At 41.2% G+C, this 18597-nt stretch overlaps 1 protein-coding gene across 3 annotated transcripts in view; it reads left to right on the top strand.

Moving 5' to 3' along the window:
• The first annotated feature begins 553 nt into the window (after positions 1-553).
• Positions 554-18597, top strand: part of ASB7 (ankyrin repeat and SOCS box containing 7) — a 35906-nt gene continuing 17862 nt past the window's right edge. Inside the window, exons 1-4 of one of the 3 annotated variants that reach the window (XM_087829073.1) lie at positions 554-596; positions 755-827; positions 8011-8132; positions 10305-10566. In XM_087829073.1, coding sequence (XP_087685199.1) covers positions 10356-10566 — 211 coding nt within the window. In that variant the 5' untranslated portion in view covers positions 554-596; positions 755-827; positions 8011-8132; positions 10305-10355. Of the gene's footprint in view, positions 597-754; positions 828-1139; positions 1784-7690; positions 8133-10304; positions 10567-18597 lie in introns of those variants that run through there. The other 2 variants (XM_016200396.2, XM_016200381.2) reach the window with 2 other exon arrangements.

Here is an 18597-nt window from a genome sequence, read left to right as displayed (position 1 = left end):
GAGAAGGAAGCCACCAGCCAACCAAGTCGCCCCCACCCCCCACCGCCACCCACCCCGGACCTGGTTTACGGCTCCGGGCTCGGGCTCCAGTGCGGCCGCTGATTGGCTGCTGAAGGCTTGGTCCCATCCCAGTGACCCCAAAGTGCTGGAGGGAGGGGGCGGGGGTGGCCCAGTGCAAAGTGCATCCAGAAAGCCCCCTGACTGGAGCCCCGGCGGCTGGCACTTAGGACCCCAGGCGCCCCGAGCCCCCGCGGCCCCCAGAGCTCCCGCGTCCGCCCCGCAGCTGGGAGCCTCCGGCCCGGCGCGCGGCAGCCCCCCTGCTCCGAGCCCTCAGACCGGGACTCCCCCGCCCCCCCTCCCGCCCCCGAGCCGGGACTTCCTCCCTGCACCCCTTGCCCCGAGGCTGCCCCGCGGCCAGGACCGCCGCCCAGCGTCTGCTCGGCGGGGTGGATGCTCGCCGGGCCGGGGCCGGGAGGCTCCGAGGAGGCTCCCCAACACCCGCGGCCGGCCCTGCCTGAGGTATTTTCTTCAATGGAGAAGTTGGTGAGTGTGGAGGAGGCTGAGAGGAGGCAGAGAGGCAGCAGCTGAGGAGACAGGTAAAGTCGGTTACCTTCCCCGAAAGGGCCGGGGGCGGGGGGGGGCCGCCGGGGGGGAGCAGCATCCCTGCACCGCCCCGCCGCTGCCCCCTCGGCCGGAGCCCCCTTCCCCGCTCGCCCCGGGCCCGCCGCGCCTCTCACCGGCTTCTGGTTTCCAGGTCTGCGGAGCGGGACGCGGCCTGCGCGCCCACCTGGGAGCGCCGGGCGCCCGGAGCAGCATCCTCGGCGCAGGTACGAGCCGCCGCCCCTCCCCCATTGTTGATTCCGGCCCCTCTCTGGCTGGGCACCGCCGGCCTTTGCAGGGGTGACCGCCTGGGGCTGCAGCTCTTGCCTCGGACCCCCCTCCTCCCCCGTGCCCCAGCATAGACGAAAACCCTGCTCCTGCCCTGCTCCTTAACATTTGTAACAACTTTTCCTGCTCCCTGGACGCCTCTCCCCCTCCCCCCGCCCCTCCCCTCCGCCTGGCGTTTCCGTGTCGTGCGTTATCTTCTGGTGACTGTGCCATTGACCCTGCTCTGAGACTTGGAGACCTTTTTCTTTTTTTTTTATTTTGTAGCCCTGTCCCCCCTTCACCCCGTCACCCCTGATTTCCTAGGAATTCCTCAATTCCTTGTGAATTGCTTGTTTCATCCTCAAGGAGCCTTCTTCCTAATGAAACCTGCTTTCCCTTCGTGCCTCCCTCTCGCCTCTCTCCCACTTTCCCATCAGAGAAGCTTTTGAGTGCCTTGGTTTGCTGTAGGGGCAGCTCCTACCGTAGTGGCTTGAAATGTATCAGTTTCAGAAAATAATGCGACTGTTGCCCAGCCCGTGCGCCTGCCTCCCAGGGCAGGGACCCACGAGAAGGCGGCGTGAACTCTGCAGGCTGCTGCCTGTGTCCCTGCGGCAGGTGTGCCTGGGCCCCCCAACCTGTTGTGAACACAGTCACGAGCACTTGTGACACCTCGGCTTTTCTGCAGCTTATAAAACTTGACGTCTCGTGAGTCGTTGGACACCCCAGGACTTAAAAACAAAGGCATCTTTTGGCAGGTTTAGAACCTAGGGCTTTTTATTTTATTATTATTATTATTATTTTCGCGCGCTCCCTGAATGAGATTCATTTCCGAAACCCTCGCAGACGATGTGTTACATTGAAACGAGAGCATTTCTGCGGCTCTGGGTTGTTGCTGCCTCTGGAAAATGCGCTCAAGGTATGTTGAGGACGCCCCGTGTCATTCCCAAAGTCTGTGTGTGTGTGTGTGTGTGGCTATGATCAGGGAAATCATCTGAGTCAGTTCAGAAATTAGCCAAGGGAATGACTTTTCTAGCATCTTCAGGAACGTGAGCGTGGAGCGACGTGTTAATTTCGGAGTTATTTTAACGTCTCAGACTGTCTAGGGAATTTTAGGTAGGAAGACGTCCTTAAAATAGCAGAAAGTTGTTAGGACGTCTTTGATTTACTCTGTCCCGCGGGACTTTCTCCCTTCCACAAAAAGAAGTTAATGTCTTCCTTGGTTCTTCAGTTGTTAAAGATGTAGCTAGAGAGAATTTTAAGGGGCTCTGAGGGTTTGCATAGCCGTGAGACCAAGGGAGAGTGTGCGCAACAGAATGGGATTTAGAATCAGTTTCTTCCAATGACTGTTCCGTGGCGAACATTTAGGGCAGCCTTTGTAAGTGTGTCTAAGTGTGTAGGCTCCGCTTCTTTTCGGTAAAAGCTGGGTGGAGAAGTCTGTGAAGTTAGAGGCAATTTCTATTATTTAGGTGTGCGAACCACCAGAGAGATGCCTAATAATTAGGACTTCTAAAAAATGCTAAAATACTTGAAGGATGTTTTTAAGGTAAAAACAAACTATGTATTTTCTATTCAGGCCTTCTCAGTTAAGTATTTTTTTCTGCTTTAGACTTAACTCCAGCATGTTTTCCTTTCTGAGAGGTGTGATCACCCAAGATAAGTCAGACATATAAGGTAAAGAGAGGACACTGCTTTTTCTCAGCCGGTTCATTCTCATTGCTTTTTAAATGGTATTTCATTGATCCCATGACTTTTAATGGTTTTTCTAAGATTAGGGAGTACGTCGAAATGGTCAGCATCTGTTCCTAATATTAATTAGCATGATTGAAAGTAGTTGGTCTAGGTTATGCCAAACGTTTGAAATGTTTAATTTGGGTACTTATTTACCAAAATGACCAGTTAAGTGGTTTAATTTTTTCGGCCTGGTAGTTAATTTTGTATTCTATTGCCAGTTACGTGGTTTTGAAAGGAAAAAGAAATCAAAAAACACCTGATTTATTTGATAACCAAATATAAACTAAAAACATATACACACTTTTTTCTGATAGCTCAGTTGATGTTTCTTTCTTTTCAGATTTAACGCACTGGAATTAATAATTATTCAAAGTGCGTATACATTTATTGGGACACGCTATAGATGCATAATCACATAGGGGAAATAACTGATTTTAACTGAAAATATTCAGTGATGCACCTTGAGTATCTCTGGTCAGTACTTCTTTTCTTTATACCTAAAGTGATGCCAGTCACAGTTATTTAATATTATGACACACACAATATCTCTTTATTTTGTTCACATTTAACTTTGGTAACAGAAGTACATACTTTCCTTAAAAAGTCTAAAGTCAGATGAAGTTTATATAAGCATATCTAATACCTGACTTTCGGCCTCTCTTTTTATTCTCAACTGAAGGCATCCTTAAGTAGAATGCTCATCTCCTTTCTTGCAAACTTTCTAGGTACTGACATGAGGCTACTGAGATGATAATGCCAGGCATGGGCTCCTAAGATGGTATCGACAGGACCTCATCATTTCTCATTCTTGCGATTTAAACTTTGAGTTGGATCTGCATAAGTGAATTATCACATTGCCTCTAGTGCCTCATCCCCATTTCATGAAAATCGTTGGTGTTTCTCCATGAACTTAGGAGAGTTATAGACAAGTTGCGCATGATAATAAATCCTTGTGTTATATGGAGGTCCAGGAATTGGGCCTTACTTGTTTTAGAACATGCTATGTTGAGTGATACTAACATCACACTTCTGCTTTATTTGGGGTCCCAGGCTCTTGATCATATCAGTTGAACTCACCAACATACATCTCAGCCATGTTCCACACTTTGGGCCCTATAGGATTTCTGCGTCCATCTCCCCTTTTAGGACTTGTGAGCCATTGGTGGTTTTTTTTTTCTCAGAGCCAATCCTTGGAGTTGCTGATTTTATTTCCTTACCAGCCTGTGTCTCTATTTACTCTGCAAAGAAAGGCTCATTTCTTTTTTTGAGTAGCAAGCTGTTATCTTGTTCCTAGCTTGTGTGAAATCTGAAAGCACAGTTCTAATTTGTGTCACTTAATCAAAAAATGTGTGGACTTCCAGTGAAAATAATATGCAAAAAGCCATTAATGACTAATCACGTATGAGAAAGGAAATTGAGGACATGTGGGCAAATGTGAAAGTTATATAATTTTAGACAGGTCTTAAGTATATTTTGTTTTATAGTTATTCTTCACGCCATTCTATGGATATAGACCTTTTTTTTTTTAATTATACAAAGCAAGAAGTTTTGATTTTTAACTTAATGAAGTTTACTTGGCATCCATATGGAAATTAGATGGTAACATTTAATTTGTAAATTTATAGTTTCTAATAAGGTCAACAGTATCAAAGCTTGGAGGCCTATTTTGTTATCTTTTGACCCCGTGTGGAATAGAAAAGATGAATTCATCAAATTTAAACATAGTATTAACCTTGGGCAACAAACTCTTGTATAAAAAGATACATCCGGGAAGTGGCTCATTTAGTATGTAATTCTGAAGTCTTCCTTGTTGGTATGTTTTTCTTTCTTTTTTTCTAACTGAAACCTCGAGTAGAATTTCTGAGATTGCACTCTCAGAGTTTTAGTCATTCTGAGTCATTATTAGTTTAAAACACCTTGCATTGTACGTATACTTATTTAGAAACTTGCCTCCCATGCCATATTCTTTTATTTTATAGGTGGTTTCCATGAGCTGTCAGATTTTCAAACTTGTACTCCTTGAGGGGAAATAGACTTTTTTCCCCTTCTCATTTCTGCACTTCCTCTGTGGTTTTTAATAGGCACTTTTACCACTGGATATTGTATTTACTTTTTAAGTTCAATCCTCTCTTTTTCTTTATTTATATACACATGGATAGCTGTACTCTGTTAAGTGCAAACTCCCATAAAATAGCACCAAGATAAAATTAATTGCTTGTTTGATGCTTCAGACTATTAGGACGTTTGGTAATGAGTCACTGTCCTTCATAATTTAAGGGATGCAGCTGCCAGGGATCATGTGTGCATGATATGTGTGTCCATGTGACAATCAGTGCACCTAAAGAGTGCTTTTTGGGTTTTAACCTATGGTTATTATTTATAGTGATTGGTATTGTGAGAAAAGGGAAAAATAATATAACGTTTCTAAGACCATCTGATTCATTTTAAGTAGGCAGAACTATCAAAGTTCTGTCCAGGGGTAGTCCCAGTGGCCAAGGCCTAATAGTGGGCCAAGTTCATGCCAGGCACTCAGTAGACCTTTGTTGTCTGATTGAAGTAGCCCATATGGGATTATCACAAGGTATTGTTGTTTGGGCCCCTTTCTTATTGAGAGAAATAATTTAGTTACTTCCTCTTTTAACACAAAGGCTTTTCTTGATCATTTTAATCAGTCAATCAATCAATTCCTGTTCTTAGCTCGCACCTCCCTCATCCTCATGTCCACTACCCCCACTGCCTCCATGGAAGTGGTGATGGATAGATGGGTGGCAACAACAGTAGCAAGGATTCTTAAGTGATGGAAACCATGGAGGGTCACCTCCACTTCCCTCGGGAGGCAGGATGTGCCGAGGATCTACTTAGAAGTAAGACATCCAGTGCTGTTCATTGCTGAAATGTAGGTGTAGCTCACCGGGGAAAGAATTACCTGTTCATTTGTGGAAATAGTGGAGGCTTATTATTGGAGACATTGGTTTGTATTTTTAAAATAAATCCATTTTATTTTATTTATATTTTATTGATTTTTTTAGAGAGAGGAGGGGGGAGAGAGAGAGAGAGAGAGAGACATCAGTGTGAGAGAGAAACATCGATCAGTTGCCTCCCACACACACCTCAACCAGGGATCGAACCCACAACCTGGATATGTGTCCTGATCAGGAATCGAACATACCACATTTGGTGTATGAGATGACACTCCAACCAACTGAGCCACACTGGCCAGAGCTAAATTTTTTATTTTAATACAGTTTTAGGTTTACAGAAAACTTGTAAAGTAGTACAGAATCCCCACATGCTCCACACCCAATTTCCCGTTAACCCCTTACATTAGTAGATACATTCGTCACAATGACCATTATTATTAACTAAAATCCATACTGTATTTAGATTTTGTTAGATTTTACCTAATACCCTTTTTCTGTCCCAGGATCCCATCCAGGACACCCCATTCCATTTAGTCATCTTGTCTCCTTAGGCTCCTCTTGGCTGTGACAGTTTCTCAGACTTCCCTATCTTTTGATGACCTTGACATTATGGGGGGAGCGTTGGTCAGGTATTTTGTAGAATGTCTCTCATTTGCAATTTGTGTGATGTTTTTCTCATGACTAGAGTGAGGTTTCTAGCATATCATATATCATGTATCACATCATGCTAACATGACTTGGTGCCATTGATACTGAGCATGAACACCTGGATGAAGCAGTGTTTTTCTCTTGCATTCCCCACCCTACCCCATTCCCTACTGTCCTCTTTGGAAGGCAGTCATCATATATGCATGGCACATACTTAAGGAGTGGGGGGTGACACTCCACCTTCTTGAAAGGGGAGAGTCTACACAAATTATTTGGATTTTTGCACAGGAGGTCCCCCCCCCCTTTGTTTATTGAGTCAATCAGTTATTTATTCTATACTTTGGGTTAGAATCCAGTAGCCCTTTATCTTCTTCCATCTCGGCTATTGAGAGCTCTTTAGTTGTCTCCTGTGTCCCTTTGACATCCCCCATCATTGCACTGTTTTTGATCACTTCCTTCCTGTAAGATGCTTGAGGCTCATCTTGTATATTTCCTGCACCAGTCTCAGAATCAGCATTTGTGTAAGGATAGTTCTGCATTTTTTTACAACTCCTTGTAGTTGTTCTGATGTCTAAAAAAAAAAAAAAATCATTCATTTAGAAATAATGGGCAGAGTTTTAAATCAAATATGATTTCCAAGTGCATGTTGGCACAGTCTTTGGTCTTCCTTGAAGATGTTTAACGAGAAAAAACCAGGTGTGGAAAGAGGAAAGGGTCCAAGTGGACTGGACTCATTTGGATTGCTTGACAATTGTAGTGGGCAGCCAGCAGCACCTGTGACCACCACCTCTCGCTGAAGCACATCAGTTTCCCAGGTGGCCCAGCCTTTTCATGTTGAAGTGACAGAAGGTTTTAGCACACTCACCCCACGGGGATGGGTGGCAGTTCACCCAATGAGAAATTCCTGGAGTGATTCTGGCCTAGAGTGTGGAAGTCACTTTGCATGTGTTCTGAACCTTAGTGGAATTCACAGACCTAGGATTTGATTGATGTGGAGAAAGATCCCTTTTCTTTTAGTTGCAGAAGGAATTTTTTCAGAATTCATATGAGGAAGCCAGCAAGACTGTTGTTGATCGTTTACCTGTTTCAGTGCATGCAAAAAGGAGTAAGTCTCAAAATGATGTCTTTTGGATGTAAGAAGAACCAGCAGTTAAAGACATGATCTCCTTTTACTTGTCATAAATTCCATTTTGGCTCTGCTACCTACTGTATTGAATACACATATTCTCTCATTTTAGTCCTGTTTAGAAAAAACGAGTGACTAACAGTGTCAGCTAAAAAGTAATTTAGCCCCAGCCAGGTGGCTCAGTTGGTTGGAGCGTCATCCTAGACACCAAAAAGGTTTGGGGTTTGATTCCCAGTCAGGGCACATTCCTAGGCTTCAGGTTCGATCCTCGGTCCAGGGTGTACGGGAGGCAACTGATTGATGTTTCTCTCTCTCTCTCCCTTCCTCTCTAAAATCAATAAAAAACATATTCTCGGGTGGGGATTTTTTAAAAAAGTAATTCAAATAAAGCAAGTCTGAAAATGCATTCTGAATGGAGAAAAAGAAGAACCTTCGTTTGCAGCCCAATTCCAAATGCATGCTTTATTATTTTTTTTATTCTTTAAAACAAAAATTTAAAAACTGCCTTTTTAGGGAAAATTTCCTGCATATAAATTATTTTGTGCCACCGTGGAGATGAATGTAGGTCTCAGAATCATTTTGTCAAGGCTTGACCTGCATTCGTTCTCTACTCTGTAAAGTGTTGAAATTTTCAGTTCATCAAAAGGTAGATGGTGCAGGCAGCCATGATTCCTTATTATTTTTAGGGGTTTCCCCATGATTGTTATTTGTTTTTAGGTAAAGAAAGCTGATCCTCACCATAATCTGGACACACTCTGAGTCCCCTCCCCAAGATGCTGTATGTGCACAATGGTTATTAGGCAACCCACCTATCAGGAAAAGGGACATTCTTCTGGAAGGTAAGTGACAGCAGGTCAGTGGTCATCTATACTGTTCTGGGGGAAACCCCTCTGGCTTTTACTTTTCTCCCTCCAATCAGCTCGTGTATATTAAACACAGCACTTGCCACAAGAAAATCCAAGTTTTTTTTTACATTGTTTGACTTTCTTGCAGAGTAGCCCTCACTTGAGTGCCAAGGTAATCATCCCATAAAAAATTTTTTTTTTTAAATCTGTTAAAGATGGTTGTTTTGAGCACAGATTCATGGTTTTCAACATCTCTTAAATCTCTAATAGCACACAAAAACATACTTGAAAAGGATTTTTGGTTTTAAAATTTCTAAAACAAGAGACTTGATTTTAGCGTCAGTTGAAAAAAGTAATTAAGTGAAGAGGTGGGAGGGAAATCGTGTTTTTAAGAAAATAAGTTGTCTTGAAATTTCTCATTTCCAGTTTTCCTGAGGAAATGGCTCTTTGTAGAAGTAGCCTGATATATATATTTTATATCTTTATTGATTTCAGAGAGAGGAAAGGAGAGGGAGAGAGAGAGATAGAAACATCAATGATGAGAGTCATTGATTGAGCCTGCAACTGGGCATGTGCCCTGACCGGGAATCGAACCCCGATCGCCTGGATCCCAGGTCGATGCTCAACCGCTGAGCCATGCCTGGCTGCGCTAGCCTGATATTTTTAAATGACAGTACTTAGTAACAATACTTAGGAGTTTGTAAAAAACCATTTTCTGCGTATAAGATAACATAGGATATTTGATTATACTCTTAGGCTGTGGTGATGTTGCCTAAGTTGGGCTTAAGTTTACCTTTGTACAATCTATAATAAGTTTTGTTTTTGTGGGGGTTTTTTCTGGTGCCCTGACTGGGAATCAAACCAGCGACCTTTTGGTGCATGGAGCGACCTCAACCAACTGAGCCGCACTGGCCGGGGTTATAATAAGTAGTTTTACACAATAAATTATTACTGGCAACAAGATTATCCCAAGGTGTCTAACCTACGTAATAGACCAAAGTGTCTTTAAAGAACTTTATCACATAATTTTTTTATTTTTAGAAATGGAAGTCTACTATTATGATCTATTCCTTAAACTAGCCCAGATGGAATGGCCTCCTAGAAGAATGTTAGTTTAAGTTTCTGTATGTCTTTTAAAAGCTTAAAAATACTCCAAAAAAGTTTCTCCGCGCACACATATAAGATGCAACTTTTCACCAATTCAATTTGGACTTTTCTGTTTCTCATTGTATACTGAGTTTGACTGCTCACATTTGAGATTATTAGAGAGTGTGGGGATTCAGTATACTACTTTTCTTTTACGATATTTTTTTCATCTGGTTAATAAACAGGTGGTTTAGATTCTTGCGGTTTTTAAATATTTTGTACGACTTCGATACTTGGAGTACTTATAGAATGAAACTTCTGGAAAACTGAAATAGGAAAAATGTAAAGGATATGCAGAGAAAGGAGCATCAAGTAACATGAAGAGGGAAGGATAGGAAAAGAAAGAAATAAACAAAGGGAAGTAAATATAATCTACACATTTTACTCTAAATCACTTAACCCCACCCATTTCTCCTTCCCCCCAACCTTCCACCTTTTGGGGCTAAAAGAAAATAGTGTTAAAATACTTTAGAAAACCAGCCTGAAGGTTTTTGCGCTTTTTTTTTTTTTTAACTGCTTCTCATAATTAAAGGTACTTTAGTCTTCATGGTCTACGAATCGGCTGTTTGAGACTTTGTATTTACTCACGGTTTGTGATGGAATCCTTGAATGGATCCTAACTTAAACCACCTCCGCGTGCATCAGGTAAATCTGAACTCCTAAGACAAGTGCTCATCTGGCTCCTGTTTTCCGGCTGCCCAGCATCACCTTCCATTTTACCCAGAATCCTGCTGTTCCATCATAGGATGTTTGCTCTGAGTTTTCAGAAGGCTGCAGAGGAAATTTCCTGTTTCAGCCATTTAGGGCTTTTCTCTGGATTTCTTTTTGAAATCTTTTGTCATCTTAGGGAAATCGCTGTAAGTTTTGGTCTTAGCAGATACGCGTTAATCAGTTGTAGTAGCATGAACTGTCAGCACTAAGGTGCGGGTGAGTTAGCACAGGAAAATTCTGTGACATTTCACGGCCCCAATGTCAGGAGCTGAGAATCCTAAATTTCGTGTTTTCTGCCCACCCTTAAAGGCTGATCCCTGTGACCTAATGAATCCTTTGTAACAAGTGGACTCAGCTAGGATGTTACACCACCATTGTCGAAGGAATCCTGAGCTCCAGGAAGAGTTGCAGATTCAGGCTGCGGTGGCTGCCGGGGATGTTCACACGGTACGGAAGATGCTAGAACAAGGCTATTCTCCGAATGGCCGGGATGCGAATGGCTGGACCCTGCTCCACTTCTCAGCAGCAAGAGGAAAGGAAAGATGTGTTCGTGTCTTTCTAGAACACGGAGGTGAGTTTAGTAGAAGCAAATCTCTTTTCCCAAAGGAGAAACTTAAAAAATGAGACTATATTTAATTTGAAACATCTGAGTGCACGTGTATATAATTTTTAATGCCTCTCTTTTGTAAATGTTCAGCTTTTTATTTTCCCTCCTATGTGAAGATCTGTTACAATTATGCTGAGTTTTGTTTACAACCAGATTGTCTAAAAGATCAGTTTGGTGAATGTGCTTTTCCCCCTGTAACTGTAGTTTATATACAGCCAGGTTTGTGCAGGTTATTTGAACTAAAAGCAAACCTTCTTCACGTTGTCCAGTGGCTCGTGTTTCAGGGGCGGAAGTGGCTGATGTACCTGCAGCTAGAGCATTGCACACACTTCCCCGGTTGACGATTGCTCAAGCAGACATGCCCAGCACAGGCCCCTTTAAATATCATTACCTAATGCTACCCTATGTTTTTTAGTTGTTTGTTTTTTAAAGGGCTAACTTTATTATTTTTTTCTTTTTAAAATATGTCTTTATTGATCTCAGAGAAGGGGAGGGAGAGAGAGAAACATAGTGATGAAGGAGTCATTGATTTGCTGCCTCTGAGCCAGCAACCCAGGCATGTGCCCTGACCCAGAATCAAGCCTTGATCTCCTGGATCATAGGCTGATACACACCAACTAGACCTACCCTATGTTTTGAATTTACCTCTTTTAAAAGTTTTTTGCGCCCAGCCAGTTGGGGCTCAGCAGCTGAGCGTCGACCTAGGATCCAGGTGATCGGGGTTCGATTCCTGGTGAGGGCACATGCCCAAGTTGTGGGTTCAATCAATGACTCTCTCATCATTGATGTTTCTATCTCTCTCCCTCTTCTTTCCTCTCTCTGAAATCAATAAAGATGTATTAATTTAAAAAAAAAAAGTTTTTTGGATGCTTTTATTACTGTTTTAGAGCACTTACTTGCCTTTTCCAGAATTCTGTATAAATCTATGCGGTTGGAAACTACATTTGACATTTTGTTTTTGCTTTGAAAAACTGTCCATTACCATAATTAATAATTCCTATTAGTAATAATAACTAATAATTGTCCTCAACTAATATACTTTTTTCTCCAGTTGAATTTCCACTTTATTTTTCTAAAGGTAGATTATGTGTACTTTATCATTTGTACCCATACTATCTTTGTAAAATAGCTTGGTTGGGACTTAGGTTCCACATGTGCCATTCTAGGGCCTGAGTTGCTCATTAACAGCATTTCTTTTCATTTTTAAGGTATACTTTCTTACAAAACTAGTCAAATTTTCAAACTTACTTCACATACAGCAAATGTCAGAAGTCTCACAGCTCTCATGAGGGTCAAGGGAATTTTGTGAAGCCAGGAATAGCCCCGGCCGGTGTGGCTCAGTTGATTGGGTGTTGTCCTGTGCACTGAAAGGTTGCCTGTTTGATTCCTGCTCAGGGCACATTCCTGGATTGTGGGCTCAATCTCCGGTAGGGGATACACAGGAGGCAGACCATCAATGTTTCGCCCTCACATCGATGGTTCTCTCTCCCCCCTGGCCTTTCCTCTTTCTAAAGAAAACGAGAGAGGAATATGAAGACTGTGAGCCTGGACTAATTGCAAGACAGTGCTAAACCTGACACTAGCTGTGGTCTCACATCCCATGGACCCTGAAATAGGAACTATATTCTTGAAATAGTTAACCCTTGACACGACCCAGCCATCCCGTGACCTGTTAATGAAGGGGATAGGTATGCCAGGAGAAAGATCTGAGACAAACAGAAAGGTGGGTGTAGGATCAGAACACTTAAAGTTCTGGCATTGCTTTGGATGTGTTGAGAAATGGTAAGATACTGGATATTTTTGAAAGTGGAGCCCACAGGATCTGCTGATATATTGGATATGAGGTGAAAGTCAAAGAAATCCAGAATAACTAGGCTTTTGGGCCTGAGGCTATGGAAGAAAAGAATTGCAGTTTATTGAACGAGCAGAGGAAGGTTAGCCAAATGCAATTTATAGAAACAGGACATGGATGTTTAATACAAGCCACTCACTGGATGAGAAATTCTTTACCTCAAGCATATTAAAGGATCAGCTCTTACCACTGTTAAGTCTGTACATCTGCACGGTAAGACCACCAGTGAGTGAGCTCAGAGCTGAGAGGCTGCCCGTGACTGGGCTGCGATGACAGGGTCGCGACCACAGATGGAAGCGCAGTCGGGAGCAGCTCTGTGCAGCCATACTTGCTGCTGCTGCTTCTGCGAGAGAAACCTAGTTTCATTGAGAAAACAAGCAGGTTGGACTTGGGTCACCAATACTGTCAATATTCCAGAAGGAAAAAAAGTGAGGCTCCATTTCTTGTTTAATCTAAATCTGTGCTGTCCACAGCCCTTGTGGCTATTTACATTTAAGTTAAATTGAAAATTAAATTGCTGTCACTAGGTATGTTTTAAATGCTCAACAATCATGTGTGACTAGTAGCGACCATATTGGACTTCAGAGACTTAAACCAATGACCTGTGCAGATAAATGACATTTAGCTGCTTTACTTTCAAACATCCAGCTTCGAAATGGTGAATACCTAGGGTTTGATAACATCGAAAAGTAGTAGCATTTCTAAACGCATATGTGAAGCATATAATGGTACCTCTGTACAAATCTAGGTCAGTGTGCTGTTGGAGTTATGGGCAAGAGTATTGTAAGTGCAGCAATGATAAGAAATCCATTATTATTACTATTTTCATTTTCACATTTGAATGTTCCTAAAAGTACTAAGACCATGCTGGGCATTTTATGAAAGTAACATTAAAATACCCTATCTTAGTGCATTTATTTATCTTCAGGCTCAGTATTTATGCAAACTGACCTGGAGGGCAGTCAGCTGAAGGTCCAGAAGTTAAATCCATAAAGCAAATTACCAGAAGAGCCTTGGAAAAGCATCCCAGGTCTTTTCTTGATACGGCAGGAAAATCCTCTTGGTGAAACATGAAAATGAGGGGCGACATCAGGGATTAATTAAAGAAATCCATAGCAGAGGGGTGAGACATTCTTTTCAGCTCCTCAAAAATGAAGGATTTTGCAAGTGATAATCCCAAATGTGATGAGACCGTCATTGATTATAGGAATTTTTGAAGCACTGTGGCAAGCAGTTTAGTCCTATGTATTAGACCGTCAGAAATGGGAGATCTTTTTGCCCAATAAGTCGACTTTTATAAATTCATCCCAAGGAAGCAGTCTGGAAGGCAGGAATTTTTTCTGTATGAAAATTTTACCCCTCATTACATATAATTCCAAAAATGGAGACATTCTCAGTGCCCAGATATGGAGAAAAGGTTAAGTAATTAGACTATGATAACAATGATATATAATTTCTCTTGTTTTAAATATGTCTTTATTGATTTCAGAGAGAGGAAGGAAGAGGGAGAGAGAGAGAGAAAAACATCAATGATGAGAGAGTCATTGATTGGCTGCCTCCTGCAGGTCCCTGCCTGGGGATCGAGCCCACAACCCAGGCCTGTGCCCTGCCTGGGGATCGAACCCCATCTCCTGGTTCATAGGTCGATGCTACGCTGGCCGAGCAATGAGGTATAATTTTTAACAATGTATAAAAGAGAAGCTGAAAGTGTCATCAATATTGACAGTAGTTACTAGGGAATGCAGTTTCTCTTGCCTTGCTGCTTTTCTACACTTCTAATTTTTCATTAATGAAAAAGTAGTAAATCTGGGGGAGATCCTTTTTGGAAATATTACATACCATATGACATCCCAGCTCTTTATTCTGTGGTGAATTATTAGCATTTTTAGACATTTGTCTAGATTTCCCCCCCTTTTTTATTGCTGCGTGTCTTTTCTATGTGAATATTCATAGCACAATGTATAACTGCATTTTAGGCCTTGTGCAGTGCCTGTGTAACTTAGCTCATTGCGCTGGTGCTTTCCAGAACTTTAAAAACTATTATAATCACTTGAGTAAGTGAACTAGGGTGCAGTTCACTATACATACATTTTTGTAAGTGTATAGTATACGTACGTATTCTACATACTAGGTATAGTATGTACTTATACTAGGATACAATTCTTATACATATATTTTATAAAATCTTACTTCCCTGCTTTTAGGGTTTGTAATGCCCAAAGCATCCAAGCTTTAAACACAAGTGGGGTGCACATAACAGTACCTCTGTGCAAATCCTGGCAATGTTTTTGACCAGGATATTGTGTATATTCCAATCCTTAGAGTAACCAGTTAAAAAAAAAAAAAAATACAAGCACACTTCATTTTATTGCACTTCACGAATATTATGGGGTTTTTTTACAAATTGAAGGTTCAGGGCAAGCCCGCATGGAGCAAGTCTGTCAGCACCATTTTTCCAATAGCATCGGCTCACTTGGTGTCTCTGTGTCACTTTTGGTAATTCTCATGATAGTTCAAACTTTTTCAATATAGTTATGGTGATCTGTGATCAGTGATCTTTGATATTGCTGGGGCAAGACCCATACCAGCAAAAGGAATGAAACTTCAGAGCAGCCATTATAAATGTGTTCAAAGTACTATGGAAACCATGGTCAAAGAATTAAAAATACCATGGCGCTGACTCATCAAATAGAGACTATCAATAAAGAAGTAGAATTTATGCATATATTATATATCCTCAAATATGAATTTAGAGTTCAAAAGCACAATAACTATAATGAAGAGTTTACTAAAGTGGTTAATAGCAGATTTGAGCTGGCAGAAGATGGAATCAATGACCTTGAAAGTTGAGCAACAGACATTATCTAGTCTGAGGAACAAACAGAGTTGGCGGAGTTATAGTCAAAATTCCAGGAGGCTTGTTTGAAAAAATTGACAAGTTGATTTGTTGGCCAGAACAGTCTGGAAGAAGGTTGAGGACATACAGTCCCTGCTCTCACGACGACATGCATAGACTTCTAGATCAATGGAATGGAACAGAGTTCAGAAATAGACCCACACTTGTATGGTTAATTGATTTTTAACAAAGCAGGATAAATAACTGGGGGAAAGACACTGTTTTCAACAGATTTTGCTGGAACAACTGGTATTTATATGGGATGTAATGATCTGACCTCACACTGGGCACAGAAATTAACTAGCTGTGGATCATTGCTCCAAACATAAGAGTTAAAAGTATAAAACTTCTAGAAGAAAACAGAAAATCCACGTGACGTCACGTTAGGCAAAGATTTCTTAAACAGGACACGAAAAGTACAAACCATGAAAGAAAAGAATATTTGACCTCATCAAGATTCAATTTTTTTTTTCTTTAAAAGACACTATAGAAAATGAAAAGGCAGAGACAGATGAGAAAGTATTTACAAAACACATCTGACAAAGGGCTTGTATCCATAATATATACACAACTGAGTCGTAAACTCAGTGAGAAAAACAACCCAGTAAAAATAGGTTAGTGATTTCAACAGACACTTCACAAAACAAAAGATGAATAAGCTCAGTATCACTAAGTCATCAGGGAAATAAAAATTAAGTTCCCATAACTTATCCTCTAGAATGGGTAAAGTTAAAATGACTAGCAATGCCAAGTAGTACTGGGGAAAACAAATTCATCCACAGGGTGGGGCAAAAGGAGGTTTCCAGTTGTTTGTATGGAAAATAATGCAATAATTTAATAATAATACGAGAATAAACTCCCATACTCACTACTGTAAACCTACCTTTGCCCACCCTGTGTTGCTGGTGGGGATGTAATAATTGTGTGGCCACTAGAAAAAATAGTTTCTTAAATGTACGTAAAATACACAACCCAAAACAGTTGTAGGTAATTTACCCAAGTGAGATGGAAACATACCTATACGTAGACTTGTATATGGATGTTCACAGTACCTTTGTTGGTAATGGCCTCAAACTGGAAATAACCTAGCTGCTGGTGAATAGATAAATAATTGAAGATCCATATTATTGGACAACTCCATAATATAAGGGAATGAGTTTTCAACACACACAACATCATGGATGATTTTAAGATGCATCATGCTAAATGAAATAAGACACAAATTCAACATACTCTGATTTCATTTAAATGAAATTCTAGAAAGGCCGAAACCTCAGTGGCTGCCTGGGGCCCCGAGTCTGGGCAGAGGATTGACAATAAAGAGGCGGGAAGGAACTTCTTGAGATGATTGGAGTATTTTTATTGTGGTGGTTGCATGTGACTGTATACAGTTTGTCCAAGTTCACCAACCTGTACGCTTCAAAATCAGTGAATTTTATTGCACCTCAGTAAAGCCGTTAGAAGAAAAGAAACCATATCGGTAGGAGATGTCTACTTGCTTTTATTTACGTATACTCTCAAATTTTTCAGTAGATTTCAGTGGGTGTCTTGAGACTATGCTACATTTGAAATAGTTTGCCCCCGTGGAAATAAAAAAGCTTGCTAATGGGACAAAGCAGCGAGTTGCCATTAGTGTTCAGGGAAAGCCTTTCTGATGAGGGACATCTGAGCAGACACAGATGGAGTGAGTTCACTTCGGTAAAAGTCTCCCTCTGTGCCTTGCTCGTTTCCTACTGAATTTATATCTAGGTGTTCTTGTAGTTTCTGTTGCTTTTACAAACGAGATCTTTTTCATACTGCATTGGCTAATAATCCTTAAATTCATTTTTGTTTACGTCTCCCTCTGTCTTAGATCTCCATCCCCTTTGTTAAATTCCCCCAAGGACAGTAACTCTGCAGATTTTATGCCTTGGTGCCTAAAGCTCTTTATTTTGTGCTGCTCACAGCATGTGCGCAGCGAGTGTGTTTTGATGTTTTTGACTGAGGCTCAGCGGATCATTGCTGCACGTATGCGTTAATCATTGTTTTTCCTAGCTCGGCGTAACACCAAAGCGTAAGTAAAACCTGGAAAAGACCTAAAGGGGGAAACCAGGACGCAAGTGCAGTTTCACGTAATGTGATTGTAATTTTACTAAATAAAGTGAAAATGGATGCACGTAAGAATGCTGGCTGGGAATTTAAAGCCACCCTGGCGGATGAGCTTGTGGGAAAGGTGAAAGCAGATATTCTTCAAGTTTCAGTTAACAGATCACAAGAGAATGTTTGCAAGCAGTTGATTGGTCAGGAATAGATTAGAAACGGACGTCTTGGCAACATTTACTGTTTCATTTGAATAGAAGGGCTTCTTTTTGATTTTATGCCTGTTTTCGCTTAGTCTGCTTTAGGTAAGCGAGGTGTCAGGAACAGGATGGAGGGCTCAGCATCCGGTCAAAATGGGAGCGTCAGTAGCTCATGTTCAGGACGTACCAGCAGGTGGCAGCAAAATGCTTTGTTAAAATAGTCTTGCCTTTTTCTTTCTTTTTTTTTTTTTTTTTTTTTTAAGTCACATAGTAGATAGTTACTATATAGTTTTCTTTTAGCAAAGACCAAGGTAGGTATGATACCCTTATTTTCTTTAAATAGATACAAGTAATATTTCTGTTGTGTACTGTTAGTTTAAATTTAATGATTTTAGAAATTTAATTGATGTAGATTATTTTTTAAAATGTTAACTTTATACAGATTTTGTTAGCAGCTACTTCCTAATTGAAACTTTCGTTGTCCAGAATATTATTATTTTACATGGAGCTTTCCACCTCAGAGACTTTTCTGAAAGACCCAGCTGTCGCGTTTTAGAAGTAAATAACATTTCACTAAACAATACACAAATGTTAAATCACACAGCTTTGGAGGCCTTTTGTTTATTTGTTTGAAAAAAAAACACTCATGAATTTTTCTCTTTCATGACCAAACCAGAAATTAAGCGTGACTTTTATAAGAAGAAAGCCTTTTAATCCTAGGTAGTTAGGTCGGACCGATTTATCTTCACAAGGAATTGCAGGCCTCCAGGAAGTGACCTACATAGTATGGGAGACAGTGCCCAGGAAGGCCCGTGGGATGAGAGCTACTTAGAACCTACCCCATGGCTCAGGAAGGAGGTGGGGCAGGTGACAAAGTTCATGACTGAGGAGTGACATAGCAGAGAAATCACTGTCGTTTCTGTTTCTTTCTTTCTCTTCCCCCTTCACCCCCCCGAAATCAGTCTGTT

This window comes from Miniopterus natalensis, chromosome 22 (assembly GCF_054644295.1).
Source record: "Miniopterus natalensis isolate mMinNat1 chromosome 22, mMinNat1.hap1, whole genome shotgun sequence".
In the NCBI taxonomy this organism is placed as follows: domain Eukaryota; kingdom Metazoa; phylum Chordata; class Mammalia; order Chiroptera; family Miniopteridae; genus Miniopterus; species Miniopterus natalensis.
The sequence above is the reverse complement of the archived record's forward strand: the minus strand, read 5'-3'. Positions and strand labels throughout refer to the sequence as shown.